Source organism: Oncorhynchus nerka, linkage group LG7 (assembly GCF_034236695.1).
Source record: "Oncorhynchus nerka isolate Pitt River linkage group LG7, Oner_Uvic_2.0, whole genome shotgun sequence".
In the NCBI taxonomy this organism is placed as follows: Eukaryota; Metazoa; Chordata; class Actinopteri; order Salmoniformes; family Salmonidae; genus Oncorhynchus; species Oncorhynchus nerka.
The window spans coordinates 50,543,178-50,568,772 of NC_088402.1; the positions used below are offsets into that span (position 1 = coordinate 50,543,178).

A 25,595-nucleotide genomic window follows, 5' to 3' on the forward strand; every position below is an offset into this window, starting at 1 on the left:
TACAATGACCAAAGGACATGTAAAAAGCACAGACAAAAATTCATAATTATCAGTGATGTCATTTGTAACGTTCTACTCTCTAGTACACATAACCATTCTCAGGGACACACTCACACTGTGGCTTAGATAAGCTCAAAGGCTTTATGACTACTTGTGTTGTATTACAAAATGTTCTGGCTTACCAACCTGAGAGGCTTTTGTTTTCATAATGTAAAGTAGATACGTATTGTTCTGTTCTCATGGAGAGATGCGACTGGGGAATGACGGTATAAAATTGTCCCACAGCACTATAGGCCTTCAGTTAATTCAGATAGGTTTCCTATCTTCATCAAGGCCAGTTATTCATCCTGTCTATCTATCTCTCTCTCACGCACGCGCACACACACACACACACACACACACCCCCTAACCATCTGCACCCTATCCAAAGATAAGGTCAAATATCTGCTGGCATTTTATATCTGATGGATGTTTGATGTATGATACCACTGTTAGGAGAGACTGTCAACCCAGTCAATGGAGGATCTAATTTCAGTTACATGGTAACATTCCAAGACGATTGGTCCATCACTTTACATTGATGATAAACTAAATCCTAAATCCATAGACGTTGCATTTACATTTTATCCAGAGTGACTTAAAGTTGGTACATTCATCTTAAGATAGCTAGGTTAGACAACCACATATTATGCTCACAATAAGTAAATGTTTTCCTCAATAAAGTAGCTATCAGCAAATTCGTCGCTATTAAGAAAAGACAAGTTCAAGAAGTCACTTACACATCAGGTTTGCATAGTTTGCAAGTAAGCATTCAGTACCTCTCTCCATCTATTAGTGTAGTGTAGGGTTACTTGACAAACATAGTATGAGATCCAATATTCATACTTGATCAAACATTGCCTCAACTTGGGGAATGGAAATGACATAAGAAAGAGACCCATTTACAGAGAGATAGGAGGAAGGAGACAACGAGAGAGAGAGAGAGAGAGAGAGAGAGAGAGAGAGAGAGAGAGAGAGAGAGAACACAAACCGACAGGACACTAGAGGGATCATGTTGGACAGTATGACACTGAGTGAGCCATTCGTCTCTTTATTGATGGTATGCTTGACTGCTTGCCCACAGTGCACAAGCCAGGGTTAAAACACGCAATACAGAGTCTGCTCACTTTACAGTACGACAAAGAGGAAAGAGGGGCACTGGGGTTTTCAGAGTACGGTACATAAATATGAGTGAGTTTATACATGCACATAGAGAGCCACTGAACAGTCCTCTGGTTATTTACAAGCTGGTGCCAGGGGGATTGGGGGGTAGAGGGGGACAAGGCAAAAAACACTGTCTTAAAGGCTTTGCATGGTCAATCCGAGATCTAAAGTGACTGCCTCTGCGATGCAGCCTCCGCAGAACATCAGGGCTTTCATACGTCTTGCGTTTAGCGGAGCAGGGCAGAGCTATTGTGAAGGAAGTTGTCAAGAAAGTGAGTTTGTATTTATACAGGATGTACCGCCCCCACCTAGCATCAACTAATCATGTCAATGTGGAGCTATACGGAGCCCTCCGCATTGTTACAACATTTGAGAGGCGCATGGCGATGTGGTAGGAAGATTGATTTGGCCTCTACATGCCTCTGAAGGCTCCGCAATTGCATCACACCCTCCATACGAAGCCTCCGACCACGTTTTTGGATCAAGCTTAGCCAGTACTTGTATTGTGGAAATGGTTTCTATCACGTGACCAGAAGGGGCAGAGCAGGTGAGCAGTAGAAACAGGAAGTGGGAGTATATTCCTGGCCGCTGAGGGCAGAGTTGATAGAGAGGGGAGGGAGGGAGCAAGACCATACAGGAGCCAGGGACTAGCTTCATTGTCTGTAGAAACTGATTTAAGGCCAGTTGTGCGTTGTTTCCCAACATGGTGATTTGGGGAGGGGAAGCTGATCTTAGATCTGTGGTAAGTAATGTCCTAATCCTTTACAGTGGCTTCCCCTCTTCAGTTACTGGACAGGTCAAAACAACATTGGCAGGAACTCCAAGTCAGATTAAGTGGCTTACAAAGGAGAGCAAAGAAAGAACATCATTTTTAAAAGAACGGGACACAGCAAGGGAGTAGGGTGTGTTTGGGGTGTGAGGAGTTTGGGAGGCTGATTGTGGGAGCTTCAGGTGGCCAGCCACAAGCGTTCCTTCACATCTCTTAAGTTAAAATTGAGTTATTTTAGTTAATGACACACGATAGTATACACACTGTACAATCACAACTGAGCTGCCACTGGGTCCACAGTGGTGGGGAGAGGGGGTATCTGCATGTGGGGTTCAATACGCTAACATTGAATACTAAAATAAAACACAGGGGCAACACACACACACATACAGACAGACCGACAGGGGTTAATGGTTCACAGTCACACAATGTACAAGGAACTTCACCTTTTTACAAAATCATACAGGATCCATTTAATAAATGCCTTCGGCTATAATTCTAAACATTAAATCAAAGAGTTCTGTTCTTCTTGAACTGCAGAGAACACCGAGAGAAATATAACATAACCACGCATACAATGGTGGCGGAGTTGGTGAAACAGGTGTTTATGTGTAATGTGTGTGAGAGAGAGAGAGAGAGAGAGAGAGAGAGAGAGAGAGAGAGAGAGAGAGAGAAAGATAGTGTGCGAATGAAAGAGAGAGCAAGTCTGTGTGTAAATGAAAGTGTGTCTGGTGGAGGAAAGGGTGAAGTGGCAGCAGAGGGGGGGGGGAATCTTCCCTCCCTTCAAAGAAAATAAAAAGTGCAAAGGAAAAGTGAATTCAAGTAACTTGTGCTCTGTCCACAGGAGAGGGGTGAAAGGTGGGATGGGGGGGTCCTGTGGTTTCAGCGGAGGCGCCCTATTGACTTTCCCTGTGCTCCGTCAGGCTGAAGGGCGTGTCTGTGGGCGTTTCCCCGCGGGCGGCTCTAGAGAGAAGCTCCACCCACTTGGCCTGGACTTCTGTATCCTGGGCGCTGAACAGCAAAGCCTGCTGGGAGTGACTCAGCTGGAACGCGTGCTTAAGCTCAGACTTCTCTGTTGCCGATGGCGCTGCCACGCTCACCTCAAACCCCGGAAGGGGTATGGCCCGTGCCCCGCGAGAGTCCTGAAGAGACACAACAAACATGCCAATCAGAGTCAAAAGGAAGCATAACAGTGTAGTTTTCCCCTCCTTTAATGCAGGGGGATAGATTGTATTTCATAAGGCACATGCATACAGTGCATTCGGAAAGTATTCAGACCCACATTTTATTACGTTACAGCCTTTTTCTAAAATGTATTAAATTAAATATTTTCCTCATCAATCTACACACAATACCCCATAATGACAAAGCAAAAAATGACATTTTTGCAAATTTATTAAAAATAAAAAACTGAAATACATTATTTATATAAGTATTCACACCCTGCTATGAGACTCAAAATTGAGCTCAGGTGCATGCTGTTTCACTTCTACAGCTTGATTGGAGTCCACCTGTGATAAATTCAATTGATTGGACATGATTTGGAAAGGCACACACCCGTCTATATAAGGTCCCACAGTTGACAGTGCATGTCAGAGCAAAAACCAAGCCTTGATGTCAAAGGAACTGTCAGTAGAGCTCCCAGATAGGATTGTGTTGAGGCACAGATCTGGGGAAGGGTACCAAAAAAAATTCTGCAGCAGAGAAGGTCCCCAAGAACACAGTGGCCTCCATCATTCTTAAATGGAAGAAGTTTATAACCACCAAGACTTCCTAGAGCTGGGCCTTGGTCAGGGAAGTGACCTACAACTCAATGGTCACTCTAACGGAGCTCCAGAGTTCCTCTGTGGAGTTGGAAGAACCTTCCAGAAGGACAACCATCTCTGCAGCACCCCATCAATCAGGTCTTTATGATCGCCAGACGGAAGCCACATCTCAGTAAAAAGGCACATGACAGCCCGCTTGGTGTTTGCCAAAAGGCACCTAAAGGACTCTCAAACCATGAGAAGCAAGATTCTCTGGTCTGATGAAACCAAGATTGAACTCTTTGGCCTGAATGCCAAGAGTCTCGTCTGGAGGAAACCTAGCACCATCCCTACGGTGAAGCATGGTAGTGGCAGCATCATGCTGTGGGGATGTTTTTCAGCAGCAGGGACAGGGAAACTAGTCAGGATCGAGGGGAAGATGAACGGAGCAATGAGATCCTTGATGAAAACCTGTTCCAGAGCGCTCAGGCAGGACCTCAGACTGGGGCGAAGTTTCACCTTCCAACTGGACAATGACCCTAAGCACACAGCCAAGACAACGCAGGACTGGCTTCGGGACAAGTCTCTGAATGTCCTTGAGTGGCCCAGCCAGAGCCCGGACTTGAACCGTATCGAACATCTCTGAGACCTGAAAATAGCTGTGCAGAGACGCTCCCCATCAATAGCTGTGCAGAGACGCTCCCCATCCAACATGACAGAACTTGAGAGGATCTGCAGAGCAGAATAGGAGAAATTCCCCAAATATAGGCAGTGGTGTAAGAACTACTTTAAGTACTACTTTTAAGTCGTTTTTTGGGGTATCTGCACTTTACTTTACTATTTATATTTTTTACAACTTTTACTTCACTACATTCCTAAAGAAAATAATGTACTTTTTACTCCATACATTTTCCCTGACACTCAAAAGTACTGTTACATTTTCTTTGGTTAGCAGGACAGAAAAATTGTCTAATTCACACAAGATAACATCACTGGTCATCCCTACTGTCACTGATCTGGCGGACTCACCAAACACATGCTTTGTTTGTAAATTATCTCTGATTGTTGGAGCATGACCCTGGATATCGATCAATTTAAAAATGAAAGAAAATGGTGCTGTCTGTCTGGTTTGCTTAATATAAGGAATTTTAAAATATTTATATTTTCACTTTTGATACTTTCAGTATGTTTCAGTAATTACATTTACTTTGATACATAAGTATATTTAAAACAATAATACTTTTAGATTTCTACTCAAGTAGTACTTTACTGGGTGACTTTCACTTTTACTTGAGTCATTTTCTATTAAGGTATCTTTACTTTTACTCCAGTATGACAATTGGGTACTTTTGCCACCACTGAATATAGGTTTGCCAATCTTTTAATGTCATACCTAAGAAGACTTGAGGCTGTAATCGCTGCCAAAGGTGCTTCAACAAAGTACTGAGTAAAGGGTCTGAATATTTCATAGATTTTTTTATACATTTCTAAACATTTCTAAAAACCTGTTTTTGCTTTGTCATTATGGGGAATTGTGTGTAGATTGATGATAAAAAAAAAACAGTTAAATTAATTTTAGAATAAGGCTGTAACGTAACAAAATGTGGAAAAAGTCAAGGTGTCTGAATACAGTACTTTCCGAATGCACTGTAAGCTTCCTCCCTCCCCCTCCTCTTTCCACAGTTTCTATCGAATCATACAAAAATGCTCATCTAACAAACATTAATCTTAATCTTTTGCCAGGGGATGTCAGCTTTCTGCCTGCCTGGGATTGTCGCAGAGAAAGGATTTTGTTGGGATTTTGGTCTGTAAAACGGAATGGGCAGAGGCTACAGTGACTGGTTTTCAGTAGCTGTTGGGGCTTTTACCAAATTGTTCCGGAAAATGGTTCACTACGCTGAGCTTTTAACACAATGCACATTAATGACATCTACTGGTCGGCAAAAACATTGTTTTATGTTCAAATAGACGTTTTTTTCTACAATATTCAGCAAATCTCTGTGGCGTGGCGGTTAGTTGCAGGTCTAGTAGTACTATCAGTTACCATACAGGTTCGCAACCTTCCATCACGCTTCCATTTTTTGCTGTCAAAAACTGTAAATCTATGGCATTATTTAGGATGCCTAAGACAGAAGCTTACACTTCACTAAATAAAACTAATTGTTTGCACAACAATGTGCAGAAAGTATGGTTTCACATAAAACAATTTTCTAAATAATATGACTTTGCCGGTATTCGACCCCATTCCCTGTCGTCTGAGTGTTCTCTATCTGCTGAGCTACCTTTCAGCTACATGTTCCATGAAAAAATATCCTAACTAAAATTGTAAGTAGGGTGTCAAGTAGAGGTCGGTGTTTGAAAGCAGCTTGGAATCGAAGAAAGCACCGGAACCACAGCGAAATCATTGGGGTCTCGCATTTGGCAACACACAGTTTGAAAAACCACGTGATCAAACAAAGCTTCGTACGTCATTGATGTCAAAGTAATGTTACTTTGAAACGAGCATCGGTACATTGTTTCGGATCAGTAGTGCTTTGAAAACTGCATTGGAGCTCCGGTATCAAATCGTCTCATCGCTAGTTTTAGTTTTAGTTTTATTATCGCTACCTTCCGGAGACACCTGAAACCCCACCTCTTTCAGGAATACCTAGGATAGGATAAAGTAATCCTTCTCACCCCCCTTAAAAGATTTAGATGCACTATTGTAAAGTGGCTGTTCCACTGGATGTCTTAAGGTGAACGCACCAATTTGTAAGTCGCTCTGGATAAGAGCGTCTGCTAAATGACTTAAATGTAAATGTAGTTTTCAGCCCCGGTCTGCATACTGTACCTATACTATACAGTGGTGGACAGTGGTGAAGCACCCTGAGGAGAGGGAAGAAGGTTTCCCCTAACAGTTATTTTTCATTCCATTAATGGTTAAAATTCCACCTAGCAAGTCCCCACCACCTTTAAGAAGAGGCCCCAGAGTGCCACCACTGGTCACACAGTGAAATAATAGAGTAATGCCGCCATGGTAATTACTGTATAATAATAAAGTAATAACGCCATGGTAATTACAGTGAAATAATAGAGTAATGCCGCCTGGTAATTACAGTGAAATAATAGAGTAATGCCGCCATGGTAATTACTGTATAATAATAAAGTAATAACGCCATGGTAATTACAGTGAAATAATAGAGTAATGCCGCCATGGTAATTACAGTGAAATAATAGAGTAATGCCGCCATGGTAATTACTGTATAATAATAAAGTAATAACGCCATGGTAATTACAGTGAACTAATAGAGTAAATAACAGAGTAATAGCACCATGGTAATTATTGTAATAGAGTAACACCATGATATTTACAGTGTAATAGAGTAATGACACTATGGGAATTAGTGTAATAACAGTAATAACGCCATGGTAATTACAGCGTAATAATAGAGTAATAACACAATGGTAATAACAGAGTAATAGCACCATGGTAATTATTGTAGAGTAACACCATGATATTTACAGTGTAATAGAGTAATAACACTATGGGAATTACAGTGTAATAACAGTTATACCGCCATGGTAATTACAGCGTAATAATAGAGTAATAACACCATGACAATTAGTTTATTAGAGTAATAACACCATGGTAATTAGAATGTAATAGAGTAATAACACCATGAAAATTACAGTCTAATAACGGAGTAATACCGCCATGGTAATTACAGTGTAATAATAGAGTAATAACACCATGGTAATTACAGCTTAGAGTAATAACACATTAATTACAGTGTAATAATAGAGTAATAACACCATGGTAAATACAGTTTATTAGAGTAATAACACAATGGTAATTACTGTTTATTACAGTAATGACGCCATGGTAATTACAGTGTAACAAAGTAATACCGCCATGTAATTAGTGTAATAGAGTAATAACACAATGGTAAATAGTTTAGAGTAATAACACCAATTACAGTTTATTAGAGTGATAACACCATGGTAATTACAGTGTAATAACAGAGTCATAACACCATGGAAATTACAGTTTATTAAAGTAATACCACCATGTTAATTGGTTTATTAAAGTAATAACACCATGGTAACTGGTTTATTAGAGTAATAACACCATGGTAATTACAGTTTATTAGAGTAATAACACCATGACAACTAGTTAATAATAGAGTAATAACACCATGGTAACTGGTTTAGAGTAAAAACACCATGGTAATTACAGTGTATTAACAGAGTAATAACATCATGGTAATTAGTTAATTTGAGTAATAACACCATGGTAATTAGTTTATTAGACTAATAACACCATGGTAATTACAGTGTAATAACACCATGGTAATTACAGTTTTAGATTAATACCACCATGTTAACTGGTTTATTAGAGTAATAACACCATGGCAATTAGTTTAATAATAGAGTAATAACACCATGGTAATTACAGTTTATTAGAGTAATAACACCATGGTAATTACAATGTAACAGATGAATAAAGCTATGGTAATTACAGCTTATTAGAATAATAACACCATGGTAATTGCAGTTTATAAGAGTAATAACACCATGGTAATTACAATGTAACAGATGAATAAAGCTATGGTAATTACAGCTTATTAGAATAATAACACCATGGTAATTTGTTTATTAGAGTAATAATACCATGGTAATTACAGTGTAATAAAAGAATAACACCATGGTCATTACAGTTTATTAGGGTTAAAAACACCATGGTAATTACATTTTACTAGAGTAATAACACCATGGTAATTACAGTATAATAATAGAGTAATACCACCATGGAAATGTGTTTATTAGAGTAATAAGACCATGGTAATTACAATGTAACAGAGTAATAACACCATGGTAATTACAGTTTATTAGAGTAATAACACCATGGTAATTACAGCGTAATAGAGTAATAACAACATGGTAATTTGTTTATTAGAGTAATGACACCATGGTAATTACATTGTAATAGAGTAATACCACCATGGTAATTCGTTTATTAGAGTAAACACGCCATTGTAATTAGTGTAATAAGAGTAATATCACTATTGTAATTATAGCGTAGAATGAGTAATATCGTCATGGTAATTACAGTGTAGTAATAGAGTAATAATGACATGGTAATAACAGTGTAATAATAGAGTAATAACACCATGGTATTAACAGTGTGACAGTCAGCCAGCTGAGCAGCAGAAGCTCCATCTGATGTCAGATTGAGGACAGACAAATCCCCCTGACCCAAATCTACTGAGTACAGACAGTGGGAACACATGACAAGGACACAGACTTTACAGTACAGGAGGTGTAAAGCACATTGACACACAAAATATCATTGATGGGATGAAAAATAACTGACCCTGTGTCAGTTGTTAGGGGAAACCTCTACCTACATATACAGGTGACCTGGGCATGGAGACAGGATGTAGACAAGACAGCGATACAAAGACACTAACAAACAGACAGACAGACAGGAACACAGACACAGATAAAGACAGACATGTGTGTGTGAGTTTAACCCTTACCTGTCCGCTGGTCTGCAGGTAGAGCACCAGTGGTTCAGTCTTGGTGATGGCCACCCAGGTCTTGGTCCAGCTCTTGCCCTTCTCCTGCACCTGCAGCTGGGCACACAGCAGACAGTTGTCCCCCGACAGAGACACCTGCTTCTGGAGAGACAGAGACACACACAGGAGGCAGAGTTAAAGGCCCTGTCCCAAAGTTGATCTACTGCAGTGGGTGCCAATACTCAAATAATATTCTATAGTTCAACACAATTACAGTAGCTCTTTCCCCATGCACAAACCAACGTTGGGATTTGGAATTCACCTTCACAGTCAATTCTACTTTTAATTCAAAGTGATAATCAGCCTGGACGTTAAAGGGGCACTCGAGGATAAAGGTCTGGGACATTCGCTTACATAACAAACCTGGTGTCCAGCATATAGGAAACATTTATTGGGAGATTTGGACATGGACAGGTGTTCATGCTGCTGCCCCACTGTTACTGATGTGGTGCTGTAGCCCCCCCTTGATGGGAAATAATACCACTGCAGATCACTGTCATTATGGCACTGCTACTGTGAAAGATCTAGTTTGTGCGTGTGAGACAGTATATCCCCAAGACAGACAGATTAGACTGCTCAGTTGCTGCATCATAGGCATGAAGTGTAGAGACTACTTACTCAGCAGGGTCTGCTGCTTTCCACTAAGCCCCTTAACTAGTCATGGTACTTGTTCTCAAATAGAGGTTACTTAATATTGCTGTGTGTGTGTGAGTGAGTGAGTGAGTGAGTTTCTTAATTTATTTTACAGCAGCACTGTGGGCTTGATAGACATGGATAATGATACTGCAATAAAACAAAGATATTACAGTATATTATAGAGATATTGTTCAGGATTGCTTACAGGCTTTAAGACACAACGATCTGCTTCATCCAGTTTCTGTTAAACGCTGTGCTCTACACAAGCAGTCTATTGAACACTAGTTCACCTTGACTCCTGGTACACACACAGAGATGGATCTTATTGAGCCGTGCAGACTATAGACTGTTCTATTTCTCTAGTGTGTGTGTGTGTGTTTAGGCCCAAATACCCATAAAAAAAACACCTGAGTCTAGACAGCCTGAAACTGACACAGATAAGAATATGTGTGTTTGATTGATAGAGGTGCATGATGCTCTGTGGGCCTGTCTGGGCTGGGCTCTGTCTTCTCTGTCATGCTGGTGCAACTAACGTGCTTATGCCGCTCTCTCCAGAGGCTGCAACTGAGATGGTGTGCCCGCTGCTAACCTCCATACTCCAACTCCCTTCCTCAGACCTGCTCTGCTGGGAGTCCACTCTGTGCAGCCTGTCCATGCTAGCATCTCAACAACACTGTGCATTATACAATAAGTATGATGTTTGATTGTCTTATGTTGTTTGTGAGGGGAAGCCAAAAGGAAGTCTCTGGATGGATTTTTTTTCTAAATTAAGTTATATTCTACTCTTTTCTATAGTATAAGCTGAGAGTCGGTCCTCACCTCGGCTGTAGCTTTCCTCTTCAGCTCTACTGGGGCCCCTGCAGGCCCCACAGGGCCCTGGCTAGTCTCAAAGCACTCGGGACACACACGACACGTCTTATTCTCCAACATCTTAGAGCATTTACCACAGATGGCCTGCAGAGGGAGGGGAAGAGTGAAAGAGGAAGAGAGAGGAATGGAGAGAGAAAAATATATATTTAGACAACTGAAAATCAATTATACAGGACATCAACTGATGAAAATGCAGCATCCTGGCACTAACTGTTCCAGGCCCCAACCTCCGCTCCCTCTCTGTGCTCACCGCTCCACAGGCTTTGCAGTGGTGCTTGCGCTTGGTAAAGTTGAAGCTCTCGTTGCAGCCTTTACATGTCTCCTTTTCCTTCTTCTTGGAACTTTTCTGGAAAACAGAGAAACACATACAAACAATGTATCAAGATCTGTCCCATTACAAGGTCATCTTGTCTCAATACATCTTGGTGTTACCTAAGTAACCCTGCTCTGAAATAGTTGGATGAAGGGGACTATGAGGGCCCTTTCTCTCTCCATCTTGCCATTTCCCCACTCTCTCTGTTATCTACCCTATTCTTTCTCTCCCACTCACAACATCTTCCTCTATAAACAGAAAGTGAAAATAGAAGCCCCTCCCTCTGCTCTCTCAGCCTGGGGCATAGATAGACCCACCAGCCGTTTAGCACATTTGCATTGTGGTAGGGAGTGTGAAATTCACCCCCTGATCGTGTCTCATCTCTCCACAGCCACCCCCCACCGCTACTAGAGAGTGAGCTAGTGATGCTATCCCCAAAGAGAAGACAACTTGCTATTTATACCTCTCTGCAGCCTACTGTGTGGATTATAGATCCACTACCATTGTAACACTACCATTGTCTTGCTACCTCAAACACAGACAGACATCCAGGCTTTAGAATAGGAGAGATCAATGTACTTCTTGTTATGAACTCAGTCATTCGTGGTACAATGTATTCACATTATATTGCCCATTGTATGGTTTATATTACTATGTGGGGGCGATGCCATTCATGCTGTAGCAAAGAAAGATACATGCTCTTCAAATCGAAAGCAGAGTCAGTAACACAACAGCATCAGGCAATAGAGCCTGAGGAAATGTATTGTGTTAGGACGTTTGACACCTACCCTTTCTTGCAGTCTTTCACTGTCTGAGTCTACGGATGTGCTGCTCCAGGGACCCTGAGAAGAGAAGAACATGAATACCTGATCAGAATGACATATTTAACCCTGGGAGAGATGTATGAGTTACATTGAAAGTACATCCAGTGTTATTACATGGCTAGCACTTCATTTCAGGTGTCAACAAAGCTCTCACACATTGCCAGAGAATGGGACCATCAACCTGAATATTACTTAAAGCTGCTGTGTGTGTTTGTCCCCACTAGATGGCAGCCATGCCTCAGAGACAGACAATAGGCCTGGCATGTGTTCCTACTTTGGCCTGTGTCCAGGTCCAGCCAGCTCAAAGTGGGTCAGTGGAGATTCAGAAGAGATTTTTGTACAGTGTGCATGAGGGCTTCCCCTATTAGGTCATGAGAGAGTGCCGGCGAACTAAAGACAGACCCTGACAGTGTGTGTGTTCGTTTGTGTGGGTGTGCAACGGAATAAAGAGCTCCTTCATAAGTATACATGGTTGTGTGTTTGTGTGTGTATGTGTGAGTTAAGTAAGAGCTTCTTTGTGTGTCTATCAGTGTCTGCAGTGAGGGACACGTGACACACACGGCTGTGTGTGTGTGTGTGTGTGTGTTGTGTTGTGTTGTGTGAGGATAGGTGCTTTGTCAGACAAAGACCTGACGGTGACACTTTCTGACAAAGCCATAGTGCTTTCTTATTGATATATACGTGCATAGAGATGGTTAACGCATGGCTTGACAGAGAGAAAAGAAACACAGACAGACTGACTGACCGGTGAGTCTGGCAGGTGGTCTTCGTCCCTGGAGAAGGAGCTATTGAAGGCTTTGTTAAAGGTCTCACTGTTCTGCTTGTGCTTCTCTATGGTGGCCAGGATCACCTGGAAGTGGAAGGGATGGGGGAGAGGGAAACAGGAAAAGGTGGAGGGGAGAGAAGGAGATAAGCCGTTAACAGTTTCAGTACGTTAAAATATTCTTCACTGGTTTACCGTAAAAGTGAAGAGGCAGTGAAGTCACAGATTTTACAATGGAAGAAATTCTACAACAATCTACAGCCCCTTAGGAGAGAGACAGGGAGAGAGAGGGCCTCTGCCTGTCTGAGTTAAAGAGAGCTAATATTAATAATATGCATGTCAGTCTCTCCTGGCTGAAAGAGATTGACTTCATCACTACTTTTATTGATGAGGTATTGACATGTTGAATGTACCGAGCCGCCTGTCTAAACTACTGGCACACAGAACAGACTATGGGAGGCACACAGTACTACATAGAGCCATGACTACATGGAACTCTATTCCATATCAAGCAACTGACGCAAGCAGTAACATTTGACTTAAAAAACACCTTATGGAACAGTGGGGACTGTGAAGCAGCACAAACATTGGCACACACACACACACACACACACACACACACAGATATGTGGTGGAGTAGGGGCCTGAGGTCACACAGTGTGTTGGGAAATCTGTGAATGTATTCTAATGTTTAAAAATTGTATAAACTGCCTTAATTTGCTGGACCCCAGGAAGAGTAGCTGCTACTTTGGCAGCAGCTAATGAGGATCCATAATAAATACAAATACAAAGAGAGGAGAACAGAGAGAGAGCGACATTGTTGTCGTCTGGACTGACCCTGTTATACAGAGATGACATCAGCCATGACATCAGAGGGACAAATGTATCAGGGACCTCTGATCCAGCCTAGTGGTCTGTGTCAGAGACTGGCCTCTCTATTGCACTAACAGAGAGTGTGTGTGTGTGGGTGTGTGTATGTCTGTGTGTGTAGTGAGCACTGTATTCATGTGTGAATAATAGACTGTGTATGCACAATCTTTGTGCAGCCCTCTCCAAAGTCTCGAGACACCACACGTTCCTCTGTGTCCTTCAGAATGCCGAAGGGCCCTTCCACTCCTTTCCACACACTCCCAGACCCCCTGCCTGGCACACACTCCTCCCCTCCAGCCTACGAGCCCTTTTAACCAGCTTTAGTTAGCTGTAATGGGCTAAATGAGCTTTAATGAGCAGCTTAACGAGAGGAAACAATTTCCCAACTCAGTATTGCAGTGTGGAGGAAAGATGCAGTAACACGAATACTGTTCCTAATACACAAATCCCTTATTAAAAAAACATTCCAAGTTAGTGTTGGTCTGGTATTCCTGACCTGTATCCAGTCTTCCTTTTCCTCAGCCGTCCTGAAAAACAGAGGGAATGTTTCAACAACAGCCCTCTAGCTATTAATACTTCTATGAGTTCCCGCTGTGCCTGCGATGTTGTGTTTCTGTTACAAACAAAAAGGCACAGTTCTACAGTTCTCCGATGTAATTGCTCCATAGTTCTTACCTGGCCTGTAGCTCTAGTGAGCGCTGCTTGCCGATGATGGCGAACGTGTGAGGGAGGTTCTGCTTCACGTTCTCTTGCACCTGAAGCCGCAGAGGAGAACAGTGCCACTTTACCTGTGAGATACTCAAGAGCAATGGCCCTTCTACGCATCACCCATTCAGAATGGAAGGAAATTAGGAGCAAGAGAAGAGAATATGAGTGGCTTCCGTTACCTCTTTCCTGACCTCCATCCCAGCGATGTCGATCCTCTCTCTCACACTGAACTTCTGCCCCATCAGCCTCAGCTTGGGAACGCAGTACAGCACCATGTTGTTGAACTGCAGCACGGACAGACAGAGAGAAGGGACAACGGATGAGAATACACAGTAAATAGACACATGAATACACACACACACACACTTTGATGTAGTCCCATTCCTACACATTCTCTTCATTCCAACTCCTTCTGCCACTCACCAGGTAGAGGTATCGGTCCTGGGCCGTCCCATTCTTGGCAGACATCTTCTTGATGTGTCCTTCTTTGATGAGCTCGTTGGCTGGGTTCACAATGTCCTCCTCTCCACCCAGTCTCTCATAGACCTGCAGGAGTTTGTTCATCTTCTCCTGAGGAACACCAAGGATATGGAACAATGTGAAACACACACATACAGAGCAAAATTATACATTCATTTAAGTCAGGGGAACTAAAACTGTTGAGACAGAATAAGACACGATAAGTCACACCAGAGGGCAGAAGTGTGACTGTGTGTGTGTGTGTGTGTCAGAGACAAAATTCACTCTTCTGCAGGCTGTGAAACTAGTGGCAGGAAACGGCAGCTTCCTGTCTGCACTGAAGCACCCTCCCTCCCCGCAAGTCGTCGCATCCAACGCAGTTTGGACAGCTGGCTGGCTAGTTCTGCGAGCTATTCCCAAGGAGAGTAACCACTGTCATCTGGGGAACTATTCAAAATGTGTTGTGTTTGGGTCTTTGCACAGTCGTTTCATTATTCAGGCCATGTGATGTTTATTGCACTTTTCTTTTTCTTTTTTTTATCATCAACACATGTTTTAAGTGCATTGTATCTACGTTTGTGCTTGTATTGTGTTTTTAAATTGTCAAATAAAAAAATCAATCAAAACTCTCTCCCTCCTCCCCACACTGTTGTGAACTACAACACCACCATCATGAAAACCATGAAAAGTAGGAGAAGTATGTCAGAGAGATTCACAGATGGAGGGAACTGAGAGGGGAGGGAGGGCTCCAAGCAGGAAAAAAACACAATCTTACCATTTTCCTGATGGCAGCATTGGAGTGGTTGGCTGCTGTGGATATGAGCTCCAGTGCTTCTATAAAACACACACACAGACATTGTTACACCGGTCTGCAGCAACTCTACATAACCATGCATCAGCCCTACACACTTGAAACACTCACTGTTCATACACTAAGTGCATAAAACATTAGGAGTTGCACCCCCCCTTTTGCCCTCAGAACAGCCTCAATTCATTGGGGCGCGGACTCTTACAAGGCGTTGAAAGCGTTCCACAAGGATTGTTGACTCCAAAGCTTGGCCCATGTCGACTCCAAAGCGTCCCACATTTGTGTCAAGTTGGCTGGATGTACTTTTGGTGGTTGACCATTCTTGATTCATGCGGGAAACTGCTGAGCGTGAAAAACCCAGCAGCGTTGCAGTTCTTGAGCCGCTCAAACCGGTGCCCCTGGCACCTACTACCATACCCCGTTCAAAGGCACTTAAATATTTTGTCTTGCCCATCCACCCTCTGAATAACAACATCATTAAGGGATCATAGCTTTCACCTGGATTCACCTGGTCAGTCTATGTCATGGAAAGAGCAGGTGTTCCTAATGTTTTGTATCCTCATTGTATATACGACTCTTAGTAATTGAATTGAATTGAATACTGTGACAAATGGGTCAGTGTCCAACCTTTCACTGCAGCCAGCCTGTGCATCATCAGACTGTGGGCCAACTGTAAATGACCATACAAGCTTGTAGAGTGGCTAGTATGGGTCCTAGTTTAGGAAGGGTAGTGAGGGACAGACAGACAGGTAATGAGTGGGTGAGCAGTGTGTAGGTACAGAAACAGACAGACGGACGGGCAGACAGACATACTCTCCGTGTCCTTCCTGTCCAGTGCATCATCAGGCAGTTTCTTTAGATAGTCCTTGAGCAGGAGTTCGTAGCGTGGAATCCTCTGCACAGGCTCCAACATGTGGTGCTGGAGAGTCAGGTTCCCACACACATCCTGCTTCTGTAGGGATAGAACACACAGCAACAGAGTTACGCATACACTACTGTAAACATACTGTAGGTACACCACACTTCAATTCACAGATAACAACAGCATACATTACCATATATACACATTGATTCTGTGGGAGATGCCACCTACTTGTATGTTCTGGACCACACTCTTGAACTGTGATGACCGCTGGCTCCAGGTGTTGACCAGGTCCATAGCACGGTCAAAGTTCTTCACGTACTCTCCGTACATCTTCATAAATGGAGCCAGCTTCTGGAGGATGTCTCCAATACGTGGGTTTGAGTCCCTAACACACAGAACACACACCCACCCATAGGGCTTAATACTCTCAACAAAAAAAAAATGTTTTTAAACACATGGTCGATTTCCATGTGTATTTTTGTACTGTACTCTGAACATAGAGTATACTTGCAGTACACATTCCATTCAATGCAAAATTACAATATGGAATTCATAGAAAGAGTAACCTACAGTACATTTACTGTGCGCAGGGGACAGGTGGAATCCCTCTACATCATTTCTATGAAACAATAATCTCTAGACAGAGAGACTAGCATTGGCACACACACTTTTGGTAAATTTACTCCCAGCAGATGAATGCCCCCATTCTACCAGCCTGGCACTGCTGAGCGGCCTTTCAGGTTATGTTGATATAGGACTTGTTTTACTGTGGATATAGATACTTTTGTACCTGTTTCCTCCAGTATCTTCACATGGTCCTTTGCTGTTCTTATGGGATTGATTTGCACTATTCGCACCACAGTACATTCATCTCTAGGAGACAGAACGTGTCTCCTTCCTGAGCGGTATGACGGCTGCGTGGTCCCATGGTGTTCATACTTGCGTACTATTGTTTGTACAGATGAACGTGGTACCTTCAGGCGTTTGGAAATTGCTCCCAAGGATGAACCAGTCTTTTGGAGGTCTACCATTTTTTTTCCTGAGGTCTTGGCTGATTTCTTTTGATTTTCCCTTGATGTCAAGCAAAGAGGCACTGAGTGTGAAGGTTGGGCTTGAAATACATCCACAGGTACACCTCCAATTGACTCAAATGATGTCAATGAGGCTATCAGAAGCTTCTAAAGCCATGACAACATTTTTGGGAATTTTCCCAGCTGTTTAAAGGCACAGTCAACTTAGTGTATGTACACTTCTGACCCACTGCAATTGTTATACACTGAATTCTAAGTGAAATAATCTGTCTGTAAACAATTGTTGGAAAAATGACTTGTGTCATGCACAAAGTAGATGCCCTAACCGACTTGCCAAAACTATAGTTTGTTAACAAGAAATTTGTGGAGTGGTTGAAAAACAAGTTTTAATGACTCCAACTCAAGTGTATGTAAACTTCCGACTTCAACTGTATATATATATAAAACATTTTTTACTTTAGTTTATTGAGTAAATATTTCCTTAACTCTTCTTTTCTTTCATCTGCATTGTTGGTGAAGGGCTTGTAAAGTAAGCATTTCAAGGTAAGGTCTACCGTCCATGTGATAAATAACATTTGATTTGCTAATAGAACCAAATAATGTTAAGGAAACACTATTACAACATTGTCCCTGGTCTCCTCACCATTCTCCAGTGATGCGTGTCTTGAGCTCAGGGAGCAGGAACTTGTGGTGAAAGCAGTAGATGGAGGAGATGTTGGAGAAGATCCCCGTTATCACGTCCTGAGGGATTCCAGCTTCAGTCAGCTTAGTGCAAAATACCTACAAACAACAGGAGAACAATGATAGAAATGATATCAAACACACAGTAACATTACTAACTACATTACTATAAATGCTATAACAAACGATGGGCTCTGACAAAAACAGGAAGCAGCTCTGAGATTAGCCTACTGTCTGTGCCAGCACATATCCTTTTGTCTGTAGTCATGTAATTGACGGTCAACTTCAACAACAAATATGGATATCTCACACCAGATATAAAACAATATGAATATGGCCTAATATGGGAGGAGTAGGCCTTCATTAAGGACAGTGAATTCGGAAAGTATTCAGACCCCTTGACTTTTTCACTATTTTTTTTTACGTTACAGCCTTATTCTAAAATGGATTAAATAGTGTTTTCCCCTCATAAATCTACACACCCAATAATGACAAAGAAAAACAAGATATTTTATAAATGTTTGCAAATGTATAAAAAATACAAAACTGAAATATCACATTTACATAAGCATTCAGACCATTTACTCAGAACTTTGTTGAAGCACCTTTGGCAGCGATTACAGCCATGGAGTCGTCTTGGGTATGACGCTTCAAGCTTGATACACCTGTATTTGGGGAGTTTCTCCCATTCTTCCCTGCAGATCCTCTCAAGCTCTTGTCAGGTTGGATTGGGAGCGTAGCTGCCCAACTATTTCCAGAGATGTCCGATCGGGTTCAAGTCCGGGCTCTGGCTGGGCCACTCAAGGACATTCAGAGACTTCTTCTTCTGTTGGAAGGTGAACCTTCACCCCAGTCTGAGGTCCTCAGTGCTCTAGAACAGGTTTTCATCATCAAGAATCTCTCTGTACTTTGCTCCGTTCATCTTTCCCTTGATCCTGACTAGTCACCCAGTCCCTACAGCTGAAAACCCCCACAGAATGCTGCCACCACTAGGCTTCACTGTAGGGATGGAGCCAGGTTTCCTCCAGACGTGACACTTGGCATTCAGGCCAAAAAGTTCAATGTTCGTTTCATCAGACCTGAGAAGCAAGATTCTCTGCTCTGATGAAACGAACATTGAACTTTTTGAGAGTCCTTTAGGTGCCTTTCGGGCAAACTCCTAGCGGGCTGTCATGTGCCTTTTACTGAGGAGTATCTTCCGTCTACTATAAAGGCCTGATTGGTGGAGTGCTGCAGCGATGGTTGTCCTTCTGGAAGGTTCTCCCATCTCCACAGAGGAACTCTGGAGCTCTGTCAGAGTGGCCATCGGGTTCTTGGTCAACCTTCTCCCACGATTACTCAGTTTGGTCGGGCGGCCAGCTCTAGGTAGAGTTGGTGGTTCCAAACTTCTTCCATTTAAGAATGATGAAGACTATTGTGTTCTTGTGGACCGTCAATGTTGCAGAAATGTTATATATGTTTTATGTTATAATTCCAAAAATGTCCAAAAACCTGTTTTCACTTTGTCTTTATGGGGCATTGTGTGTTGATTGATGAGGGAAAAAAATATTGAATCAATTTTAGAACAAGGCTGTAACGTAACAAAATGTGGAGAAAGGGAAGGGGTCTGAATACTGTATGTGTTTTACCATGACTTGGTGTGTATGTGTAGCACATGGAGATGTGTGAAACTTACTCCTCAGCCTTAAGGGTCCACATTTGCACTAGCGACAGGTAGAGGCATTTGAGGGAGAACGGTAACGTGTGTTCATGAAGCTGAGGCCCCAGGTTCAAGCCAAGTATGTGCCGAATCGGGAAGAAGTGGTACTCTCTAAGCAAGCAGTCTGACGTCCTTTGCATGCGGTTGTGTTTTTCAGAGTACACAACCCACTGAGTGTGAGTGTGTGCATACCTGGTCTAGGAGGTTGAGTCTTTTGACGTAGGCCTCCTCAGTGTGAAGGAGCTCTCTGGCAATGTTCAGTAACCTCTGTGTCTCTGAGTACTGAGGGAGAGAAGTGGACACAAACAGTCAGAGCCATAGCATACCATATAGAATACCACTCCCTACACAAACCTACATTAGACCTGTATCATACATTAAACATATGCCTCTGGGCCTATGACCTTTGAGAGAGAAAATCAGCAACATTAACACAAAACCTATTAGGTGAAAGCAAGCAAACTCTAACCAGTGATTACATATAAGATAAAAGTGGTCTGAAATGGGGATGTCCGCAGGTGCTCTTTTCATCTCGGTTGTTGTGCATGTTGTAACAATCGGCAGTCAGTGCTGCTTCACTGAGAGCTGAGTTCGTGACCAAAACTGTGTTTACTACCGGAGCTGAGATGATATGTAAAGGTGCTGCGGATGTGCATTCAGTTTGACTACTTCAGGAACAGGAATTAACTTAATGGATGAAATGACAGTCCTGTGACATGTGACTGAGACCCGTCCTCAGAAAGGGAGGGTGTGCGACATTGTGACATTGTGTTTTGCAACAGCTGTCCGGTACACAATCAAAATTGGTGGACATTGTGAAACATACACTCTTAGAAAAAAAGGTGCTATGTAGAACCTAAAAGGGTTCTTCACCTGTCCCCATAGAGGGACCATTTAAAGAACCCTTTTCTCTTTCAAGTATTTCAAGTATGTCACCTGGTGGCAGAAAAGCCTCACAACATTAGTAAACAACAAATTCATACAATAAAAAAAACAACTCTGACAAACAATTGACAGAAAAAACGAAAGCAATTACAAGTGAAAAAGTTTGGGTCCTTTTGGTTCCAGGTCCAACCCTTTTGGGTTCCATGTAGAACCCTTTCCACAGAGGGTTCTACCTGGAACCAAAAAGGGTTCTACCTGGAACCAAAAGGGGTTCTCCTATGGGGACAGCTGAATAACCCTTTTGGAATGTACAGTAGAGATATGTCCACAAACAAACACACACTCACATCCTTTAAGCATGACACACACACTTGAACACACTCACATACACATACAAACACAAACAACATGTCTAATCTATTTCTGTAGCAGACGATGCTAAACACTGAAAGAAGAGAAATACATTTCTTTCTTTTCCTGTTTCAATGTGCATCCCCAAAACCCACATCCTCTGCGACAGCAGTGTCATTAAAAAGCTATCAACTTGTCAGCTATTAGTGTCAGAGAGAAGTGGCACTGTTCCCTCACACCCATCCTCACACACCTTTCCTCTGGGCAGTAATGCTGATATCAGGAAACACAGGATACCAGAGATCCCTTCCACATGAGGCAAAGGGTGTTGGCTGCCAATACAGGGCGTGTGTGTGTCTGTGTGTGCTCATGTGTGTTTGGTGTGGTGCCTAGGTACAGGGTGTGTCGGGCTTTGCCCCATTATAACAATGCTGAGGTGATAAAAACTGACTGTACTGTGCCAACACACAACAACTCTAACCAGAGTTCCAGCTCCCACTCACACACCCCTCCTTGTCTCTTTCTCTTTCACAGACTAATTTTCATTACACGCTCTCACTTTTCTGCCTCTCTATTTTTTCTCTACCTCCTTTTCTCCCTCTCCCTATTTTTGTCTGATGTTTCTTGACCTTCCCGCCATCCTTTTATTTCAATAAATAGACAGTATTTTTCTGTCAGGGGATTCATGAATACCGGTATGATGCAAAGTATCACTCACACACAGATCAATGGTGGAAACAGTAGCTGAGCTGAGAGCTCTTTTGTTTCTGTCTGTCCTCTAGCAGTGGCAGTCACAAGCTCCTGTTACAGCCCTGGGCAGGTACTCTTTCCTCCACACCCCACAGCACATCCATTTTTAGATACAGCAAAGACGCTTGTGTGTTTAGGCCCAAATACCCATAAAAAAACACCTGAGTCTAGACAGCCTGAAACTGACACAGATAAGAATAGAAAGACAAGTTACAGCTGCTGAACTGAAGGAGATTGATAAGAATGTGTGTGTGTGTGACTCACCCTGTGTACCTCTGTGTGTGTGTCCGCCTTCTCCCCTCCCTCTGTCTCGCCACTGCTGACCTCATCCAGGTCACTGTCCTCGTCCTGCGTGGAGTCACGCTTGTTGCCCAGTGTTACGCAGCAGGACACGCTAGTCTCTGTCTCCGTGACGCTGTCGTAGCGCTCCTCCTCGTCGATGGCGTCTTCGTTGGGGAATACCTCGCCCTCTGCTGCGCACGATGGGCTGTCGATCCCGCTGTCCCGGTTGGGAATCTTCACGTTTCCGTTCTGCTCCAAGGACTGTGAGTCCGGATTGTCCTGGAGCTCATGGGAAGAGTCTCTCTCCTCCCTCTCCGTGTTGTCAAGGCAACCAACTCGATCGCCGTGGACGATGTTGAGGTCGTCCTCTGTAGAGTCCAAAGGAATGCCGCCGGGGCCGTCAATGCGGAGTGAGGCCAGGCACGAAAGCTCCGTCAGCTCGGTGACCTCATCAGTCTGCTCCGAGACGAGAAGAGCAAGTTTGTCGGCGGGGGAGGGTTCCCCAGAGTCCTTTGCTCCTGCTGACCCTGAAGGGGCGTGTGCTATGGGGTCAGGGGCAGAACGAGCTGTGGTTTCGGATGTCGCGTCCATACTCAGGCACAAGTGGAGCTGATTCCTTGGAGGGACACCAAGAATTGGAACCCTGGGATATAAAAAATAAACACTTGTGAAATTAAACCTTTCTCAGTTTCAGCCTTGATTGGGCTGAAACCACAACACACCACCAGAGCCTAACATTCCCACAGACAGAAGTGTGAAACACAGGTTGGGTAACATCAGAAAAACAGAGTGCGTATTACGAGACAGAGGGTAAGAGAGTGTGTATTCCGTGCAAAACATTCAAAGTCCTACTCATAGTGTATAACAATACCCACATCATAAATCATCAAACGAAATATATGTGTCATCCCTCCAGTTTTTTTTACACACAAACACATGCACAAAACACTCATCTGATGCGTCAACAGGGCAAGAGCACCTTGTGGAATACCCTACCCCCTGCAGGACAGTACAGTACCTGGAGTTCTCAAACCTTTCGATGAGCAGCCCCACGCTCTGGGCCTCTGGGCCTCTCTGAGGCTGTGTGGCCAGGCCAGGTGGTGTCTGACTGGGCCGCGGTTTGGGTGGAGGTGGAGGGGCAGGCAGAGGCCTGGAGGGAGCTGGGGGAATCCTCTTGGGCTTCTTGTCCTGTCCGAGGACCAGCAGGAAGGGGGGTTTAGGGGGCACTGCAGGTCCAGGTTCAGGAAGAGGGGTGATGGAGGGAGGAAGAAGGAAAGAGAGAAAAAGAGAGACACGAAGTCAGGTCACTGGCGTAACCACGGAAAGAGTCCTGTTTCAAGTGCCCCGTGGAGTTCCGAGGGAGAAAGCCTCCATTACTGTATCCCAGATGGCTGCTGCTGCTACCTACTACAAATGACAAAACCACAGTCCAAATACCACCACAAAACACAACATATAATCGCTAAACTCTGAGAGTAGGTTCTCGAACGCAGCGCAGGAGACTGTTCTGATCGTGCTTCACAGAGCTAAGACAGCTTCCTGATTTCAGAACAGGATGTGGAGATGAGTGTGTCTAAGTCACTGTGGTTTCACAGACAGAGAAAGAAAAAAAACATGCACACGCAGTCGCACAAATTACAGGCCGAGAGTGGTCAGAAACCGACTGCACAAATGGCCGCCTACGCTATCAGAAGCTAAAATACTACTGTTTGGCTACCGACATGTTCTTAAAACATGGTTACTGCAGAATGCATTTAGAGGACAGTAGGCTTTCTCCATATATTTTATGTGGGCCAGTCTTTGCTGTGTTCTTGGTATTGCATTAGGGCTGAATGAGGAAGCAGGTATCTCTGCCTCAGCTCTCTCTATGTGAGGTGCCTCTGCTTCCTTCCTCTCTGATTGTGTGTGTGCAGCTACAGCACAGCAGAGAATGGCAGGGTGTATTGTATGGAAATTAAACTCATGCATCAACAGGCAGATAGCATGAGTCTATAGTAGGATTAACAAGGAGTTTTTTTTAGAGCCATCCATGTGTCTATCTGACTGATGTGTTTGTGGGATAAATACTGTACGCAGGTAAAACTCTGGGGTTAGGCTGATAAACACAAGGTTTCATATTGTAACCAACACTCTTAGTCAATGATAATGACATTATTGATATTATAAACAACAAGTAGTAGTGCTTAAATTAGTGATAAACCAACAGTTTACCTTGAGGTTTCTGAGAGGTGGGTGTGGCTGTGGGCTGGGGGCGGGGCTTGACTGCAGGCCGGACGTGACATTGTCTGGGAGGGGGCAGGGCTTTCTTTGCCAGCCGCGGGGAACACAGGAAGTCCACCGATCCACACTGGCACTGTAGAGAAGAGGGAGGGAGGTCTGAGAGAGAGAGAGAGAGAGAGAGAATATATTAGATTGACTGAGTGGATTACTTCCATTCACACAACATGCAGGAACGAAACCTGTTTGGAAGGTTGCGTTAGATTTCAAAAAGGAGAACCCTTTTGGTTCCAGGAAGAACTCTTTGTGTAAAGGGTTCTACCTGGAACCAAAAGGGGTTCTTCAAAGGGTTCTCCTGTTGGGACACCCAAATAACCCTTTTTGGTTCTAGATAGCATCGTTTTTTTCTAAGAGTGTAGTATTAATTTGCCTATAAAGAGACAGCACGAAAGAGTCATGGCTGAGACCAAATACCCAACAGCTTCAGCCCCAGTCCAAACAGACCTGACTGATGCAGTTCTATACAGTCCCAGCCCCAGTCCCCCTGAGTGGTCCAGTGCAGTGTGTTACTGTAACAGTAAGAGGGGAACAAACAACCTTCACCCCAATGCCTTTGTCATGCTGCAGTGAGCAGAAGGAACCAGAGAGGAACCAGAGATGGAGCAGAGTGGAACCAGAGATGAACCAGAGATGGAGCAGAGTGGAAGCAAAGATGAACCAGAGAGGAACCAGAGATGGAGCAGAGTGGAAGCAAAGATGAACCAGAGAGGAACCAGAGATGGAGCAGAGAGGAACCAGAGATGGAGCAGAGATGAACCAGAGAGGGAGCAGAGATGGAGCAGAGAGGAACCAGAGATGAACCAGAGATGAACCAGAGATGGAGCAGAGAGGAACCAGAGATGAACCAGAGAGGAACCAGAGATGGAGCAGAGAGGAACCAGAGAGGAACCAGAGAGGAACCAGAGAGGAACCAGAGAGGAACCAGAGATGGAGCAGAGAGGAACCAGAGATGGAGCAGAGAGGAACCAGAGATGGAGCAGAGAGGAACCAGAGATGGAGCAGAGAGGAACCAGAGATGGAGCAGAGAGGAACCAGAGATGGAGCAGAGAGGAACCAGAGAGGGAGCAGAGAGGGAGCAGAGAGGAACCAGAGAGGGAGCAGAGAGGGAGCAGAGAGGGAGCAGAGAGGGAGCCGAGAGGAACCAGAGAGGGAGCAGAGAGGAACCAGAGATGGACCAGAGAGGAACCAGAGAGGAACCAGAGATGGAGCAGAGAGGAACCAGAAAGGGAGCAGAGAGGAACCAGAGAG

At 43.6% G+C, this 25,595-nt stretch overlaps 1 protein-coding gene across 3 annotated transcripts in view; it reads right to left on the bottom strand.

Moving 5' to 3' along the window:
* Positions 1 to 1,049: 1,049 nt before the first annotated feature.
* Positions 1,050 to 25,595, bottom strand: part of LOC115131867 (FYVE, RhoGEF and PH domain-containing protein 3-like) — a 95,881-nt gene continuing 71,335 nt past the window's right edge. Inside the window, exons 2-19 of one of the 3 annotated variants that reach the window (XM_029663924.2) lie at positions 24,282 to 24,446; positions 23,089 to 23,296; positions 22,062 to 22,713; positions 19,995 to 20,084; positions 18,066 to 18,202; positions 16,620 to 16,776; positions 16,340 to 16,478; positions 15,494 to 15,552; positions 14,683 to 14,829; positions 14,439 to 14,543; positions 14,227 to 14,306; positions 14,048 to 14,078; positions 12,664 to 12,768; positions 11,883 to 11,936; positions 11,032 to 11,127; positions 10,731 to 10,865; positions 9,237 to 9,377; positions 1,050 to 3,114 (exon numbers count right to left, since the gene is read on the bottom strand). In XM_029663924.2, the coding sequence (XP_029519784.2) occupies positions 2,869 to 3,114; positions 9,237 to 9,377; positions 10,731 to 10,865; positions 11,032 to 11,127; positions 11,883 to 11,936; positions 12,664 to 12,768; positions 14,048 to 14,078; positions 14,227 to 14,306; positions 14,439 to 14,543; positions 14,683 to 14,829; positions 15,494 to 15,552; positions 16,340 to 16,478; positions 16,620 to 16,776; positions 18,066 to 18,202; positions 19,995 to 20,084; positions 22,062 to 22,713; positions 23,089 to 23,296; positions 24,282 to 24,446 (2,747 nt within the window). In that variant the 3' untranslated portion in view covers positions 1,050 to 2,868. Of the gene's footprint in view, positions 3,115 to 9,236; positions 9,378 to 10,730; positions 10,866 to 11,031; positions 11,128 to 11,882; positions 11,937 to 12,663; positions 12,769 to 14,047; positions 14,079 to 14,226; positions 14,307 to 14,438; positions 14,544 to 14,682; positions 14,830 to 15,493; positions 15,553 to 16,339; positions 16,479 to 16,619; positions 16,777 to 18,065; positions 18,203 to 19,994; positions 20,085 to 22,052; positions 22,714 to 23,088; positions 23,370 to 24,281; positions 24,447 to 25,595 lie in introns of those variants that run through there. The other 2 variants (XM_029663923.2, XM_029663926.2) reach the window with 2 other exon arrangements.